General features: G+C 50.6%; 2 protein-coding genes across 2 annotated transcripts in view; both read left to right on the forward strand.

Moving 5' to 3' along the window:
- The window catches only part of cbwd (COBW domain containing), a 244,096-nt gene that overhangs the window by 100,819 nt on the left and 125,442 nt on the right, over positions 1 to 17,835 (forward strand). The gene's annotated exons all lie outside the window — the stretch shown is intronic.
- The window catches only part of ipo11 (importin 11), a 94,056-nt gene that overhangs the window by 15,567 nt on the left and 60,654 nt on the right, over positions 1 to 17,835 (forward strand). The window contains exons 5-10 of the mRNA XM_064296900.1: positions 3,182 to 3,314; positions 4,378 to 4,436; positions 10,023 to 10,071; positions 12,579 to 12,649; positions 13,953 to 14,145; positions 15,929 to 16,081. Of these exons, the coding sequence (XP_064152970.1) occupies positions 3,182 to 3,314; positions 4,378 to 4,436; positions 10,023 to 10,071; positions 12,579 to 12,649; positions 13,953 to 14,145; positions 15,929 to 16,081 (658 nt within the window). The remainder of the gene's footprint in view (positions 1 to 3,181; positions 3,315 to 4,377; positions 4,437 to 10,022; positions 10,072 to 12,578; positions 12,650 to 13,952; positions 14,146 to 15,928; positions 16,082 to 17,835) is intronic.

Raw genomic sequence — 17,835 nt, forward strand, 5'->3', positions numbered from 1 at the left:
CGTCTGTGCGTGTGTGTGTACGTGTGTGTGTGTGTGTCTGTGTCTGTGTGTGTGTCTGTGTGTGTGTGTGTGTCTGTGCGTGTGTGTGTGTGTGTGCGTGCGTGTGTGTGTGTGTGTGTGTGTCTGTGCGTGTGCGTGTGTGTGCGTGCGTGTGTGCTTCTCCTTATGAAGCCGCTTTCATGCGACGCTGCTTCATTTGAATAATGGGGATAATTATCTTCAGAGGACCTCTGCCCCCTCCACAGTGAGGGACAGCGCCGGAAAAAAGAGGCTCTTTCATGTCAACTTCATTTCCATCGGAGCAGCCCCTGTCTGATTATAATCACAGCCCGGCCACACTTCCTACCTCTCTCTGCCCGCGCTTTATAATAAAGAACCGTCTCCAGCGGAAAAACAAAAGAACCGCAAAAAAAGAAAAAATTAAATAAAAAAAACGTGCCCATTGGCGTCATTCGATGCAACCGCTCTTCGCTCGACCCGCGGAAACATTCATCCGGGGTTGGGGCGAGGGGCGGGTCGCGGGTTTGCGGGCTCGCGTCCGGACGAGAGCGCGTCCGCCCAGCTTCGATATTTGATATCAGATATGAGATTTTCATTCCCTGTTGCGTGGTAACGGGCGGGCAGAAAATAGATCCTCCCAGGTGCCTTGACAAATGATTTCTTTTTTTGGCCATTTGCACTTTGATGAAAGCGCCTCGGTGCCGTGAAAAGGTGAACTAACATTCTCAAAATGTCTCCTGTCTGCGTCAGTGGCAGGCTGTTCCTCATTGGTGGGGTGCTAAAAGTTGGGCTGTCCCGCAGGGAAGTGGCGGGGGGGGAGGGGAAGGGCAGGGGGGAGAGGGGGAGAGGCGGGAGGGGGAGAGTAAGGGGTGGGGTTTTAACTGCCCTTCTTTGGGTTTTAATTGCTTCGTGGTCTCACCCCTCCATTTTGCCTCCGGGGGAAGTAGGTCTCACCTGCAAGGTGTTGGAACAGGAGGGAAAAGGTAAAGCAAGCGATGAATTCACTTTGACGTCGTCTCGACAGCCGACCCCTCCCCCCCCCCCCACCTGTCATTACTCTGATTATGATTAAGACCCCCATGCCCCCCCCACCCCCTCCGCTTTTCCGGAACAAAAGTTTCCTTATCGGAATAGCCCTGTCGGCGTTCGAATGAATGTGTCTTTGATTTAGTTTCCCGGCGCAGTTTGTGTTACGCTGCGCTTGTTTGTCATTTGTTCCTGGTAAATAAGTGCTTATTGATATCTGAGGGGATGCATTCACTCCTGACAATAGCCCTCCGTTCTCCAGCCCGCTTACTCCATCAGATATCCCGCGGAGAACCGGCAGGAAAAAAACAGTATTTAATTTATTTTCTTCGGCATAATACAAGTGTCCGGGATGACAAAAAACACGCAGTGGTGAAAATGTTTTCGAAGTGATTGTGTTTTCGTTGGGTGTCCCTTGTCGCGCAGGTTTGAGCGTAGCAGAGTACGCGCTTCTGGAGATTAGGACTCTCGTTCCCCTGCAGGGCACAGAAACGAATTGCCGCGTCTTGGAGTATATCTGCATTTTTTGATAATTCCCTCTGAGGTTGTACTTGGAAGAGGGGGAAAAAAAATAACTTGGTTTTAAATTGACCTCTGGAGTTGACAAAGCCCAAAAAACATTATTCAAGCGTAATTCATAATTCAGGAGTCTCGCACCGCTGGGCCCAAGCCTTTTAAAGTGACGTATGATCTCCTGGAAGCATCGCCGGCCTGCTGACGTCTCCACGGAACGTAGCGCGCGGAGTCAGAAATGCACACTTCCTGTCAGCCTGCAGTCATTTAAACTGCGATTCCCCGCCCCTTCCTGTCCCGTAGGCACCGGTGAACCAGCGATGGGGGGTGGGGGTGGGGGTGGGGGGGGGAATGAATCACTTGTGAGTGCTCATTAAGTTTGTGAGTAAAGCAGACCCGCCATGCGTGTCGGGGCGTGCCGCGACGCGACGATTTAGATAAAAAGCGCGGTCGTCATGGCGATTGAAAAGGAAGAGGCCCCTCCTGCCGCGGGCGCGGGGGGGGGATGATCGATGGCGGCGGGGCTGATTGATGATGTCGTTCGTCGCGGTCCTTAGCACCGTGGGGATGGCGGAGCTGGGAAATAAAAGCGTTCGGGGGACGCGGCCGCCGCCGCCGCCGCCGTTTCCACGGGTCGTTCGCTCGTCCGCTCGCTCGTTCGCCACTCACCCGAGGCTCTGGCGTCCGACGGGCGCCTGTTTGTTCAGGAGGGGAAAAGAACAAATCTTTAGAACAAGGAGAACCTTTTTTTTTTGGTAATTGCTGCTTACAAAGTGACTCCTGTTGCCCTTGCGGGGGTGGGGTGGGGGGGTTGGGGGGTTGGGGGGGGGGGGTGCTCCACTCGTTGTCCACACCTGCGAGCTAAAATCGAAGCTCGTGCCTTATTCAGTTATCCACTGCGCTGAAAGCACGTTCGTTCCGTTTTTACTTGGATTAAGGTTAAGAACGCGGCGTTCCGGGACTTTGGTGCGGACCCTGAAGTTTTCCGTCTTTAATTTCGTTCCCCTGAGTAACGGTGGAGGTCTCTCGGCTCCGTACGCGGTGTCCCTGTGTTCCGGCGGGCTCGAAGTCGCCCTTGTGTGTCCTCCTCGTTGCTGAGGTAGGCAAAGGCGCCTGGCTGGTGCAGGGGGAGCGCTAGGCTAACAGGACGCTGGCTGGTGCAGGGGGAGCGCTAGGCTAACTGGACGCTGTCTGGGCTGGTGCAGGGTGTGCGCTAGGCTAACAGGACGCTGGCCAGGCTGGTGCAGGGGGAGCGCTAAGCTAACAGGACGCTGGCCAGGCTGGTGCAGGGTGAGCGCTAGGCTAACAGGACGCTAGCTGTTGCAGGGTGAGCGCTAGGCTAACAGGACGCTGGCTGGTGCAGGGTGAGCGCTAGGCTAACAGGACGCTGTCTGGGCTGGTGCAGGGTGAGCGCTAGGCTAACAGGACGCTGGCTGGTGCAGGGGGAGCGCTAGGCTAACAGGACGCTGGCCGGGCTCGTTCGCTGGTCCTTCACTAACGCAGGAAGTCTTAACAAAATGGCGTCTCTTCCATGTGAGAGGTACGGCGGAGAGGTTTGGGTTTAAAGGGAGGGAACGTACTGACGAGCGCGGTTGTGTGTGTGTGTGTGTGTGTGTGTGTGTGTGTATATGTGTCTCTGCAGTTGGCAGCGGGGATCTACAGCTTCGCCTGCTCGCTGTGGAACCACCACACGGACTCCTTCCTGCGGGAGGTCTGTGCCCGGGACGAGGCCGCCGCCCTCAGCTCGCTGGAGAGGACCCTGCTGTCCCTGAAAGGTAGCCGCGTCTGCCCCGCCCCTTCCTGCGTCTGCCCTGCCCCTTCCTGTGTCTGCCCCGCCCCTTCCTGTGTCTGCCCTGCCCCTTCCTGTGTCTGCCAGCCACGCCCCTTCCTGTGTCTGCCCCGCCCCTCCCTGTGTGCCCTGCCCCCCCCCCTGTTTCTGCCCCGCCCCCATGTGTCTGTCTGCCCCGCCCGCCCTGTGTTTGCCCTGTCCTGCCTTATCACTACTGTACCTGCAAACACACGAATGCACACACAGACATGCGCGTATACAAACACATACACAAGCAAACGCACACACACATTACACATGCATACTAATGCAGAACTCTTATGATCAGTCCTGCTTCAGAATGAAAGGCCTGTGGAGTGTGAGTATAAGGGTCTAACCTGTGACCCTCTGGGACACTGGGATCACCAACCCTGACTCTGGGATAGCCAGTCGGTGTCATTACCTCTGGCTCAGCCAATCGGTGGCTCTGGGACAGCCAATCAGAATCATTAGCCCAGGCACATTGTGTTCCTGCAGAAGGCAGCCTACAGACTGGGAGAGTAACCAGCCAAGTGAAGAAAAGAATATGGTGTCCTGGAGAATGTGATTATGTTTCTGCAGTGCTGTGTGTCCATGTTCTTTGCCCAGCCCCCTCTCAAATGAGCAGCGCACCTCTCTGATTCTACCCTTGGGCACTGCGTGTGTGTGTGCGTGTGTGCGTGTGTGTGTGTGTGCGCGCGTGTGTGTGTGTGCGTGTGTGTGTTTGTTTCTGTGTGTGCGTTCGCGTTCGTACGTGTGTGTGTGTCTGAGAGTGTTTGTTTCTCCTTTCTGAGTGGAGTGTGTTGATGGGCATGTCCGTGAAGTTGTGTCCCTCAGGGCTTTGCGACAGTGTGTTGGGTTTGTCCGTGGTGTTTTTTTCGGGCGTGCGGCGAACGGGTGCGGAGGTGCCCCGCCGGTGGTGACGTCACCCTCCGCGCGCGTGAGCATGTGGTGCGCCGGGCGCCCAGCGAAGCTCCCCGAAACGACGTCGTGTCTGACGAGTGCGTTCTGTTTCCTTTTTTCCCCTGCAGTGCTGCGGAAACTGACGGTGCACGGGTTTAGCGAGCCGCTCCAGAACATGGAGGTCATGGTGAGTTCAGAGAGGGGGGGGGGGCTGCTGGAGGCAGACCCAGACCCGCGCGCTAATGAACACTTAGCATTTACAGCACCATACCCGGCTCATGAAAGGTCAGCGAAGGCGGCGGTACACTCGATGCGGAAACTAACTTCGGCGAGTTCGTAAAAAAACTTAACGGGCACGAAATTATGCGTTTGTGGAGAAACTGAAACTCCGCGTTGACTTTGATCCAAAATGGTGTCCGCGTCCATGTTGGCCGAGCTAGCTGATGTTCGCACGCCGATGTCAGTACGGGGATCGCCTGCGGTTGATATAAATTATCACGTGGGTGGCTGCGCGCACTCTGTGCTGTCTCCTCGTCTGATTGGTCAGACGCACGTGCCATCCCTTTACAGTGCTAAATTAAAGCGATTTTGAAATCATCTTCTTACATCCGTCAGACTCGGTGTGTGGTTCGACCTCTGACCTGTGTCCTTCGGGGTTCAAAGGTCAAAGCTGGGACCTGCAGTCTTTGGATAGTCTGTATTGTACAGCTGTACAGTTGGAAAGGCTTATAATGAGCCAGTCTTGTTCCAGCTCTACAGTGGGAAAGGGGTATAATGAGCCAGCCTGGTTCCAGCTCTACAGTGGGAAAGGGGTATAATGAGCCAGCCTGGTTCCAGCTCTACAGTGGGAAAGGTAAATGAGCCAGCCTGGTTCCAGCTCTACAGTGGAAAGGGGTATAATGAGCCAGCTGGTTCCAGCTCTACAGTGGGAAAGGGGTATAATGAGCCAGCCTGGTTCCAGCTCTACAGTGGGAAAGGGGTATAATGAGCCAGCCTGGTTCCAGCTCTACAGTGGGAAAGGGGTATAATGAGCCAGCCTGGTTCCAGCTCTACAGTGGGGAAGAGGAATAATTGTCTTCTGTGCCGTCTCCTCGTCTGATTGGTCGGACGCACGTACCACCTTCTCTTTCTCCTTTTCTTTTTTTGCGGTGCTAAATTAAAGCGATTTCGAAATCGTCGTCTTCCTCCTGTCGAAGGTTCTGCTCCTTCACCGCAGATGTGATGTTGCTTTCCGCGTTTGGGGCGTTGTCACTTCCGTGTTTCCCGTGGTTACCACAACCGCGGAATCTGGAACGTGCGCCGTCCCTGGCGTTGAGTGTTGCTAACTGTTCGCGGTATAGCAAGCCAGAGTCCCTGATCTAGAGAGGATTATGTGCCTCATTGCGCTGGTATTTCCTTCATTTCTAGCTGTGTTATTCAGTCTGTCCTTAAAGCCAGAAGTGCAACAGAATTGGATTAAATGTTCTTTTTTTTTTTAAAGTACCAACAGATGTCCGCACTCTTGCATGACCACAGCGATAGCGCTATCAAACTCTCCTGATCTTTTTTTTACTGCGGTCGTAAGTCAGCTCGAATAAAAATGCAGTGTTTGTGGGGGGAAAATGGAGCGATTTGTGTGAGCTGTGCAGAAACTCTCGCGGGGGGGGTGGGCGATGAAAGAGTTCGGCGTGGCAGGGGTGTCCCGGGCCCCCGTGTGAAGTTTATCTCGCCGTTAAACCGAACCCTCTGAAATACTTTTTTTGAACTGCTGATGCATTGCTGTGAGGTGTGGGTCGCTGTGCGGGTAATGGGGAGAACTCTGAACGTCAGTGTCAAAGCTGTCATGTAGAGGCATTCAAATTCAATTACTGGGGAGACATTTTGGGGATGGGTAGTGGGTTTTGGGAGGAGGGGGAAAGTGGGGGGTGGGTGGGGGGGGGGGGGTTGTGCATCACACAGGCCACACACAGTACAACAGGAGAACCGGTGGCTATTTTGCACCCTACAGGCCACACGCGGTACTACAGGAGAGCAAAGGTCTCATCGGAGACATGGTCCGTCTTCACCTGCAAGTGCTTGGAGAGTCTCTAGGGGGCGCCAACCGCATGGCAGCCCGGCCGACCTTAGCGGCCGTGTGTTCAGTGGCATTTCCTGCTCGGCGGCGATTCTAGTTCCCCCGTCGCTGAGTCTCGACGGAAAGCTTTCCGGCTGCTCCTGACTGGAGCTCGGCGAGTGGGTAGAGAAGCCTTGGGCCTTACCTCAGGAAACTTCGGATTGAATTAGCGACCGGCTAGCCGATCCGCACAGGTGCGTTTTTACAGCCGGCAAGGGGGGGGGTGTTCAGTCTGTGGCCCGCTGAGTCACTCTCACCTCATGACTCACTAGAACAAAGTTACTTTAAGTGGTTTTTCCTCCGCTCTTAAGAAATTCTGTAATTTCCTTCCCACGAGCTTCGGTCTGTCACCTGCTCTTGGGGTGCACGTCGGCCCCTGGCGATGGCAACTTCAAAGAGATTGTTTTAACTTGAGAGTATTACAACAAAGTAACCAAAGTCTCTTAAAAAAACAAGATGCTCTGCTTTCCTCCTGGGCTGCTCCAGACACGTAGGAGTTTTAATTGGTTAGATTCTTTTGGGGGCGGATCTCAGAACGGTGATGTATTTGACACCTGACTCCTCTTCAGTTTCAAACAGATTTCACGGTTTTTGTTCCCAGTGGAGCGAGCGTCTGGAACTCCGCCTCCTCCTGCAGGCCGGGCCTTCACTGAGATGATGTGCTTCATTGGCAAATTATGGGTTAGGCCCCCCCCCCCCCGAAGTTCGTCGCCGAATTCCACAGCTTTAGGCTAATAGTCGTACGAAGGGGACGGAACTACCAAGGAGAGGGGCTCAGGCCTCAAACGAACGGTAGCGTATGACATCGTAGTTTTGCTCTCTTCCCACTTCGTTGTCCCGGGCTGAGGGACGACGGCTAAATCCTCGTACCACCTCTGATCCGTTTCGACACCCCCTCTGATCCGTGTCGACACCGCCTCTGGCGTCCTGAGGGGTTCACTTTCATTTTAAATCTGTTCTTTTTAAAAAAAAAAAATCAAGGCTGCAATTTGAATGCTTTGAAGTCAGTTGGGCGAGGGGTGTGTCTGAGGGGGTGGCTGTTTGAGGGGGTGGCATAAGAACCTGAAATAACCTTCACTGTAAAGTTTAAGCCACTATCCCTTTTCTTTTTTGCGTTTTTGTTATTTTTTACGTTGCGGTGATGTTCTTCACGGGGAAGACAGTAGCTGGCTCTCCTCTATGTGCCACAGGCCTCTTGTTATACCACAATTTACTGCTCTTATACGCAAAAGGAAATTGCTTCATTATGATGATATTTTATATGTTAGCATGATAATGCAAGATGCATATTTATGAAGATATTGAACTGTACAAAGTGCTTTTACTTTCTGACATGGCAATACATTTTAAAGAATACATTGATTTGTATTCTGGATATTTGCAGTATTTTATAGTATATTATGTCTCTAGAAGGGTAGCTTACAGCTGAAATGCACTGCGTTGAAATAAAATATATCGTCATGATCAATAAAGTTTTATTTGAAACAGACTGTCTTAAATGCAGCACAGTCAGTTTAGAAGCTTGGTTTTATTTTAGCATAGGGAGCTATGTAAGGAGCCCAGTATCAAGGGTGTGTGTGTAAGGGGGGGGGGGTGATGGAGAGCACGCGTGTGCGGGTGACTAATTGCGTTAATGACGACCACTCTAATCCCCCCCCCCCGCCCCCCACAGCCGTTCCCATTGTGCGAGACACAGATGTGTCCGTAGGGCTTGGTGTGCTTTGTGAGGGGGCATGAGTGTTCAGCCACCTGCCCCCCTTCCCCCCTCGCCCCCCAGGCCTGACTCCTGATTTAAGACCTGGGAACAGATTTACTCCATCATATCCAGCCACAGTGCTAGATTACTTCAGACTTACGTGCCACCCCCCCCCCCCCAGGTTTTGTTTTGTTTAAATCTAGTCCAGTTTTTATAAAAATCCAGTCCAGGTTTTTTATTATTATTATTATTATTATTATTTTTTTTTAATCCAGTCCAGTTTTTATAAAAATCCAGTCCAGGTTTAAAAAAAAAAAAAATCCAGTCCAGTTTTTATAAAAATCCAGTCCAGGTTTTTTAAAAAAAATCCAGTCCAGTTTTTATAAAAAGCCAGTCCAGGTTTTTAAAAAAATCCAGTCCAGTTTTTATAAAAATCCAGTCCAGGTTTTTTTTATAAAAATCCAGTCCAGGTTTTGAAAAAATCCAGTCCAGTTTTATAAAAAAATTTACCAGTCCAGTTTTTATAAAAATCCAGTCCAGGTTTTTTTTTTTAAAAAATCATCCATGATCCAGTCAGTTTTTATAAAAATCCAGTCCAGGTTTTGAAAAAAATCCAGTCCAGTTTTTCTAAAAATCCAGTCCAGGTTTTGAAAAAAATCCAGTCCAGTTTTTATAAAAATCCAGTCCAGGTTTTGAAAAAAATCCAGTCCAGTTTTTATAAAAATCCAGTCCAGGTTTTATTTTTAAATGATGGCAAAAAAAAAAAAGTAAAATATTACCTCAATAACTCCACGTACTCGTTTTGCTATGGCCTGATTCGACTACTATTTACAATTCGGCAGACGCTATGGGCCAAAATGGCTTCCGGAAGGTGCAGTTAACATGGCTTGGAAACCAGCCCTTCAGCCTTGTGCTAGAAACACGTCAAGCTGTGGTCAAAATCCAGTGCCATTGGGTAGGTACCAGACCTGCATAATAAAAAGGTTATGTTTTATGGTTATGTTTATGTAACTTTAAAATATCTAAGCTCACTTAAACCTGCCTGAGCAAGGCGCCTCTGTTTCCTACTCAGAAAATAAATGATCACTGCATGAATCAGTGCGTGAAATAGCTACTGTAGACAAAATGGCCGACGGCCCGGCAGAGCGGCTGGAGGATGAGTGCGCTTGCCGCTCCGAGGTCGTGGGGTCGTGTCCCAGGTGAGTCCCGCTTCCCTGACAGGTAGACGCGCGGGTTCGCGTCCCGGGCGGGGCTCCGCCTCTCGCGTTCGCTCCGCAGACCGACCGTTAGCGGGCGCTCTTCGGCTTCTGATCCCCGGAGCGTCCGCGAGGTTTCGGGCGGTTTTCGTTGTCCTGCCCCCTGCTCCCCTGCTGTCCGGCGCAGGTCCGAAGAGCCGCCCCTGGTTTTAAGGAGGCGGGCCGTGCCTGCCGCTGAAAATAAGAGCGCTGTTTTACCGTGCCCGGAGCTGTCGGTTACGCTTAAGAAGTTTGCTCTCGGGATCGATGTTCCGAAACCGAACCAGTTATTTTTTCGAACACCGGAGAGCAAACGCGCACGCGTCGATGCCGTCGTTACTGAGTGTACTCACTCGTCGTGACTGCCGCAAGCTTCAGTCTGAGTCGTATAGCTGCTTTTTTGGGCAGGTGCTGTGCGTTCTCTCCTGGATTCAGTCTGCTTACTTTTCCTGGTGGGGGGGGCAAAATTACACCCTGGCCCATGACATACGAAGATACTGTTGGTCGGCATCAACCCCCCCCTTCAGAAAAGCCCAGAATGACTCCAGACTGAAAAGTTTGAGTGTGCCACTGCTCAGATTGTAACAGATGTGACTGAAACATGGCGAAACACAAACAAAATGTCAAGATAGAAGCTTTCCCCATTCCCCATCTGATTTACCTCTCTCTCTTTCTATTTTTTCTCTTTCTCTCTCTCTCTCTTGCTCTCACTCACTCACTCACTCTCTCTCGTCCTCCCTCTTTCCCCAGGGGTTCCTGAACGCGGTGTTTGAGAGACTTCGGCAGTTCCTGGATTGCTGTAAGTGTCGCCATCTCAGTCCTTTTTAAAACATCTTTACCCCCCTTGCCCCGAACAGTCAGGTGGCGTATGGAAAGGGTGAGTTTGATCAGGACGGACAGACAGACAGACAGACAGACTCAAGCTCAGCTCTTGGGACCCAGTAAGATGAGACCCCCTGTGTAAATGCTCTGCTTGAGCTGCTCCACTAATACAGCATGAGGCTTTTCTGCCGGGCCTGTGTCTGTGTTCATTTCCTTTAGAGTGTAATCTGCTGTTTGTCTGCATTAAGTGTGACGCTGTGACACCATCGTTCCGCTCGCTGCCTGTCTGTGATTAAATACTGGGTCTGAAGGACAGCTACTCGACAAGTTTTGGGAAACTACTTCACCCTCCCCCATGTCCGTCCCCCCCCCCCCCGCCCACCTCGATAATAAACCGTGTAAAGTTGCGAATGAACATGCTGTCCCTGTTGAAAGGTGGAAAAGTTTAATTAAAATTATTCTTAGGCAATTTTTTGCCTCGACAGTTTAAAAGAAAAAAGAGAGAGGCAGATTTCTGTGGATAATGGGGTCCCTCCGTCTCCAGGAAGAGCTGCTCGGTGGTTCGAGCCTTTGTGCGCTTCATTCTGATTGGCTGCGTCGGGCGTGGGGCGTCAACGCTTACCGTGCTTCTGTCCAGAACATTCATTTATCTCTCGAGGAAGTTTGGATCGGCCTGTCAGCCCGTCCCTGTCCCCCCTCCCTGTCAGCCTGTCCCTGTCCCCCTCCCTGTCCCGTCATCTCTTCACAGTATTCATTATCGAGCAAAACTAAATGATGTATTTCCAGGGCTTGAGCTGTAGTTACTGTGGTAATACAGTGGGTAACTTCTGCCTTTGGGTTAGCATCAGCAAGTCTTCCACAAAAGAGGAGGAGTTCAGCATATGGAGGGGGGAAGGGGCACTTAATGCGGGGGGGGTAGGACTCTTTAATTCGACCGTTGGCCTCTCCTGCTCTGGAACGACCTGACAGGGACCCTCCCTCCCTGGGCGACGGTTCAGCCAATCACGCGCGGTGTCAGTGATCTGCCTGGACACACAGTGGTGACTTTTTGCTGTCAGGACCACAGGGTTCCAGCCGGATACGTCTCTCACACAAAAAGCTTGACCGCTTCCGTCAGCCCCCCCCCACCCCCCCCCCCCGCAGGTAAATCGCGCGCGGCTGCGCGGTCACATGACCCGCGGAGCATGCCGGTCCTTGCTGGGGGGGGGCCTCGCTGCATGAGTAACCCCGGCGAGGTTTCGGTTAGCCTAGCGGCTTAGCCTGCGCTGGGCTCTCAGCGGGACGCTAATGCGATCCGACGGCGTGGAGAGACGCGTTCGGTTCAGACGTGGGGCCTGACGCGCCTCCTCTGAAGCACCGCAACTCTCTCTCAACTGCCCGCTAAACTTTGAAAACACTCCCACCTGATCTCTCTCTCACTCTCTCTCTCTCTCTCTCTCTCTCTCTCTCTCTCTCTCCCTCCCTCTCTCTCTCTCTTTTCTCTCTCCCCTCCCTCCTCTCTCTCTCTCCTCTCCCCTCTTCTCTCCCTCCCTCCTCTCTCTCTCTTCTCCCTGACCCTCTCTTCCTCCTCTCTCCTACTCATCCTGACTTCGAGACGCGCCGTCGTTCCAAAATAAAACGGCCCCTTCACTCGTGTAATTGGTGATTCATGCTGCAGGGCAAATCAAATCACAGGGACGCTTTGCAGAGTAAGAGCAACTGTAGGAAAATTGGGCAAAAAACCAGGCCTGGACTCCCAAAAAGCAAGCTGTGAGGTAAAAAAGCAAAAAGACGCTACCCGTTGGGAAGGATGTCTTGGGAGGACCCCGGCTAGAGAGGGGGAAGCCCATCCCCCCTGCTGGCCCGGTCTGGTGTGAAGTAGGGGTTGAGTGGATGCAACAGGAACGTAATGAGGGATCGATCACAGCAAATAATCTCACGGGTTGGGCAGGTTACAGATGAGGTGTTAAATTAGCAGGTAAATTCGATTCCAGATGTGGGGATGTGTATTATGCCGGACGTGGGCTTGAACCAGGGGAGAGACGGGGCTGGAGCCCCTGAGGGAAAAACTAACGTATGTTCAGTAGTAAACTAAGAAAATGTATTGTTTTAAATGTTGGGTGAAATGTTGGGCGACATAGCTCAGGAGGTAAGAGCGGTTGTCTGGCAGTCGGAGGGTTGCCGGTTCGATCCCCCGCCCTGGGCGTGTCGAAGTGTCCCTGAGCAAGACACCTAACCCCTAATTGCTCCCGACGAGCTGATTGGTGCCTTGGATGGCAGCCTTTCACGGTTGGTGTGCGAGTGTGTGTGTGTGTGTGTGTGTGTGTAAATGGGTGAATGAGAGGCATCAATTGTAAAGCGCTTTGGATAAAAGCGCTATATAAATGCAGTCCATTTACCATTTAAAATATTTTCTTTTAAAATTGTCGGTGATCTGTAACGATCTGGTCTTAAAAGGGTTAAATTATTGTAAAATGTTGATTGACTCAGGTGTTCTTCCTACAGGTCGACAGGTGGGCCCTGGAAGTACCTGTAGGGAGAAGCTGGAGAAGACCATCATCCTCTACACAAAAGTCGTGAGTAAAAATTGTTTTGCAAAAAAACAAATGCAATAGCAGTACGGCACCCTTATTTTGTTTATGATGGTTCAGTCCAGGGCCCAGAATGCTTTTGGCTTAATCAACAAATCAAGTTTTACTTTTTTTAATCGTGCAACTGAACTAATTAACACTTAATTCACAAGCTGTAGGGTTTAAAGAGGTCACAGTCTGTTACCTGCTGCATGTGTATTTAACAGAGCATGTTTGCAGATCAGAATATAACTAACTCTAACTCCGTGCTAAAAACAGAACTTTTTACCTTCAGTAAATACCCTGACATTTAGAAAAGTAATATCAGTTTCTGTAAGTTTTTGAAAATAGCCATTTTGAGAGAAGTATTTTGTTTGATTGGATTTATTGGATTTCTTATAAGACGTATGTGACTGTCCACAAAAGCATATAGAGGTTTTTATGAGCTCACCATACTCAAATTCTGTGGTGTGGCTGTGGTTTTAATTGGTGGGTTTGAAAGAAGCAATCGACATAATTTGTTTTCCGGAATATCGAAGACGTTTTCATATGTCTTTGATTGTGATCATAAATATAGTCTACCATAGTTTTTTAGGTGGGAGCCTTTACTCAGGTAAACAAGTACATACCTGAAGATTCTCCAGAAAAATATAATCGTATAATCAGAATCTTATCGGACAGCGTTATGGTGTGGGATAGCGTTTCCCCGAGGAAATGCTCTGTGCGTTTTACAGCAAGGGCGTCTGCTGCTGTAAAACAGTCTTTAGGCCCAAGAGAAATAAGAGTCCTCAAACACAAGCATAAACGAGCTTGTAAATGTTCAGAAAAAAACCTGTTCGATGTCCCCACCCGTAGGTCTCTTGATTCTGGGGTAATGGAAATCTGCGGGACCTTGAAATTGAATTTGCGGTATAGGCTAGTGGTGAGAACCCCGTAAAGGTCAGTGTGCGGCAATAAACAGGTCTGTGAAACTTGTGAGGTGTTGTGAGGTTCCTCTGAAGTGCACTTGGTGCTTGGTTTACCTACAAACTCGATAGTATCCTGCACCATATCGAGCCTGGTCTTGAAAACTCCCAGAGTTTTTGCCTCTACTACATGACCTGTCAATCATTACTCAGCACTTAATTAAGCAGTTAAACCAGCTGATTAGGGTACACAGTTAGTTCACCTCACCTGGTTTCTTGGGTCAGAATTTTTACGGTAAAAGCCAAAATGCAGTCTCTCCTGGTCCAAGGTTGGGGTCCCTGGGGGGTCGCTGGCTGTCTTCGGGGAGGCTAATTTTTGGGGGTTTTTTTCCTCCCCCCTGCAGCTGCTGGACTTCCTGGAGCACCACCCCTTCCCTTTCATCCCGCTCATCCAGAGGTCGCTGGAGTTCGCCGTCAGCTACGTGTTCACGGAGGCGGGCGAGGGCGTGGTCTTCGAGAGGTTCATCGTGCAGTGCATGAACCTCATCAAGATGATCGTCAAGAACGACGCCTACAAGCCCGCCAAGAACATCGAGGGTGTGTTCCCGTTCCCGTTCCTCCCGCACACTGTACCCTCTTTCAACCCAACAACTTTCTTCCTTTCAACCCAACAACTTACCCCCTTTCCATCCAACACCATACCCTCTTTAACCCGGCACTATACCCCCTTTTAACCCAACACTGTCTTTCCAACCCAATACCATATCTCCTTGCAACCCAAAACTGTTCCTGCTTTCAACCCAACAACTTACTCGCATTCAACCCAGCACTGCCCCCATTCAACCCAACACTACCCACTTTCAGCCCAGTGGCATTCGTCTTTAAACCCGACACAGTACCTCTTTTCAACTAGAGGGGTTGGCATTGGGGTGTTGTGGATTAGGAAAAACTCAAAGGTTGCGGGTTCAAGTCCCAGGTGGGACAATGACAGTGAAGCCTTGATTGCTACTTGAAGGCGCATACTACACTTAGATACTTATTCACTTCAGTAAACAGGCATCTGTACTAATGGAAAATATGTATGAGTGCAAACCAAGTTGCTAAGGAAAATAAACAAAATGTGTGTAGTTCCTTCAAGAAACAATTATTATATCCGCGGAATTACTTTTTTCTCATGTTATTTGTTTTGTAATGGTGGAGTGCCCTTTCCAGAAAGGGATAATGTCCTTCTGCCTGAAAAGGCATCGGGTTCAGTGAACTTTTGAGCGAGCGTTGTTTGTCTCACGAAAGACTGTCAGATTGTATTCTGGAACAAAGCTGAACGTGATGTCCATTCTATAATCAAGAAAAAAACAAAACAATCTAAACTGACAAGTGTAAAATGTTGGTGTTGCCTCCTTACTGCGACATTGTTGACAGAAATGGTGGGTAAGCAGAATATATTTTGGGAGCTGACAAGTGTGTTTTCTTTTGGGGACAGAAGAGTATTTCCCCCGTCTATAATTTTATAAGCCCAGCTGAAATGAGCAGCCCCCCCCCCCCTTTAATTGGCTGTAAAATCTCAGCGTTCGAAGTCGGAAAATGACGTTTTCTTTTGATTAATTAATGAATTTGTAATTTGCCCTGAAAGAAGCCCTGTGGATTTGTGATTCACTCGTCTGAGGATGAGGGGAGTGACGCAGTGATGAAACATCGTCTGTTTGTACGCCTGTTTGTCCCATTTGTCAAAAAAATTATTTCACATAATTTCCTTAACCTCTCCAATCAGTATTCATTTTATTCTTTATGTGCTGCTGCTGCTGCTGCAAAAAAAAAGGAAAGATGTGACAAATTCCTTCTGATCCAGTGTGAAAATTTGGGTGGTGTCACTGCAGACTGAGTCACTGTCTGTTTGCCAGTCCACGTTGAGTTTCAGCCACAAGCACTGGAGTCTTGAGTCGAGTCACGAGTTGTGGAGTCTGAATCGAGTCACGAGTAGTGGAATCTGAGTCTAGTCATGAGTAGTGGAATCTGAATCGAGTCACGAGTAGTGGAATCTGAATCGAGTCACGAGTTGTGGAATCTGAATCGAGTCACGAGTAGTGGAATCTGAATCGAGTCACGAGTAGTGGAATCTGAATCGAGTCACGAGCACTGAGGTCTGAGTCGAGTCACGAGCAGTGGAGTCTGAGTCCTTGGAGTCTGAGTGGAGTTTAAGTGGAGTTTTGAGTCACGTTTTACTCTGATCCCTATCCCTTGAATCCCCAATCCCTGAGTCCTCCTCCCTAGCAGACTGTCCATCCCAGAGTCCCTTTCTTTGTGGGGTGGGGGGGGGGGACTGTGACGGACAGCCTCGGGTCAGAGTCGCGGCGTCACCCTGCGGTGTCCGTCCCCTTTTCAGACAGCAAGCCGGAGAGCCTGGAGGCGCACAAGGTAAAGACCGCCTTCTTCACGCACCCCACCCTGACGGAGATCGGCCGGCGCCTGGTGTCCCACTACTTCCTGCTCACCGAGGAAGAGCTGACCATGTGGGAGGAGGACCCCGAAAGTTTCGGTAATTCTCTTCTTCTTTTGTTTCTTCAGTTTTCAGTCATCAACTTCCTTGAGGATGCAATAATTGTGCGCCATGATCAGCTGTGTTTTATTTGTTTTTTTTAAAATTCAGTCCAGCATATCACAGTGCATATGGAGTGGATTCCGCCGTGCCTGATCAATTCTGGGAGCTTCAGCTCATTACGATACTGTCACAGCCAGCCAGCCAATCACGACGCAGCCCGTTAGCCGCGGGGACTTGATGTGAACGGGCATCGTCTTACCCAGGAAGCTTTCATTTCTCCCGGCACAACCACCCGGGCCCTTAATGAATTAGAATCTCTTTAATGGGCGGAGAAATTACACTACGGTGTCATGTTTGGATTTGTTGGGGTGGCATCCATCAAGGGGAAAGAGATCAAACGCTCCTGCGGCACCCGGCTCCTTCATTCTCATTGGCAGTTAGTTTGCGCTCGGATATACTTGAGGGCTTAACTCCCCGGGGGGAGGAGGGGTTGGCGGGGGGGGGGGGTGGCGGTAAATTAAGTACCGGTTTATCCCGCGGCCTCTGGAGAGCGGGGGCCGACTACAAAGTCCTGGGAAAAAATCCATGGGAAAAAGGACAGCTGGAAATTTATTCCCCGCGAGAGCTTAGCTTTTATTGCTGGCTCGTAATTGGAAGCTGGTCATTTTCTTAATTCATAACTACCGCGTCTTTCCGGGAAGAAAAACGCGTGCACACGCGCGCGGGCATTAAATTTGGAGCGCGGCTGAAGTTTTTTTCGTTGTTAGACAAATATTTTATTTTCTTGTGGCGGGGGGGGCGGAAAATAAAAAGGCCTTGTTTGGAATGCCCCGTCGCTGTTGGAGACGGTGCCGTTACCAAAACCCCGGCCCTGCCAACAGCCCCTCTCCCCGTCTCTCCGTGGGTGTGTTCTGAGTCAGCGTTCTGGAACTCCACTGCCTTCATTCGCCGGTAGTGATTGTGACATCAGCGTTAGAATGTTCGGTTGAGAACGTTCTAATGTCACATCTGTGATCTCACACCTTAAAGGGCTAATGATGGCTAATGATCCCTAAAAGCTGGGGGCCCGGCTGCTTCCCCACCCCCTTCCGCCTCTCGGGTTTGCGATCGCTGCAGATTAGCATGAGGAATGTGACGCTAATTGGCCTCGTTGATGTTCATGTTTCCAGAGCAGCGAATGAAGGTGCTGATGGTTCTGACCTCCCGTAGCCCAAAGTTCTTCATCCTGCGCTGGGATGAGGAGGGGGGTGTTGTGTTTTTGGGGCTTTTTTTCTTCCTGCGCGGGTTTGCGGTTCGTCGTAGCCGTTAGTGCCGCCGCCGCCGCCGCCGTTTTAGCTTGATTGACAGGAAATTTTGAGCGTTTCTGAAGGGTTTTGGATCCCAGAGGGGAACAGGGGCTCAGGGGTGTCTGCTGGAGCTCGAAGGGTTTTATCCGGGCGGGTTTAATGGTGAATCACACACACATTTAGTTTTTGAGACTTCCCCTCCTTTAATACTCTCCCCCCTGAGACAGCCCCTCGTTGAGCTTGGCGTGTGAGGGCGTGTCATTGTGGCGGTGTTGGGCGGGCGTTTGTTTCCAGAGCGGCCTTCATTTCGGGGAATGCGGGAATCTGCGACGGGACGACCCAACCTGCCCCCCCCCCCCAACACGTCTTTAAGAAAAACAAACAAACGCAAGTGGCCCGGTCGATTAAGAGTCTGGGATGCCGAGGCACGGCTGCAGTCTGTGTGTGTGGTGGAGGGGGGGGGTT

This window comes from Anguilla rostrata, chromosome 10 (assembly GCF_018555375.3).
Source record: "Anguilla rostrata isolate EN2019 chromosome 10, ASM1855537v3, whole genome shotgun sequence".
NCBI lineage: Eukaryota > Metazoa > Chordata > Actinopteri > Anguilliformes > Anguillidae > Anguilla > Anguilla rostrata.